At 69.2% G+C, this 305-nt stretch overlaps 1 protein-coding gene across 1 annotated transcript in view; it reads left to right on the top strand.

Annotated features, from left to right (window-relative positions):
• Nucleotides 1–305, top strand: part of MAPK8IP2 (mitogen-activated protein kinase 8 interacting protein 2) — a 10476-nt gene that overhangs the window by 653 nt on the left and 9518 nt on the right. The window contains exon 2 of the mRNA XM_010841541.1: nt 157–248. Coding sequence (XP_010839843.1) covers nt 157–248 — 92 coding nt within the window. The remainder of the gene's footprint in view (nt 1–156; nt 249–305) is intronic.

Genomic DNA, 305 nt, shown 5'->3' with positions numbered 1-305 from the left:
CCCCCCACCGCCTTGGGGGGCCCGAGCCCCAGACCCTCTCTGGTCCCGAGGCCCACTTGCTCCCCATCCCCCACCTCTGGTTCCAGGCCTCTCCACTTTGTCCTCCCCTTACGACCCTCCTCCAGCCCCAGTGACCGTCCCCCACCCCCACCCCAGATTCCTGCCGGGACCGATGCTGCACCCAACCTGAGCGCCTCCTCCGAAGGCGGAGGTCGTGGGCCGAGCCTGAGGGGCAGCCTGCCTGCGGGGTGCTGAGCACACACTCTGTGCCTGGCACTGTCCTTTTGGCCTTGCTGGGCCTCTGT

Source organism: Bison bison, unplaced genomic scaffold (genome assembly GCF_000754665.1).
Source record: "Bison bison bison isolate TAMUID 2011002044 unplaced genomic scaffold, Bison_UMD1.0 scf7180017847066, whole genome shotgun sequence".
NCBI lineage: Eukaryota > Metazoa > Chordata > Mammalia > Artiodactyla > Bovidae > Bison > Bison bison.
Note: the sequence above shows the minus strand (reverse complement) of the source record. Positions and strands in the feature narration are given on the sequence as shown.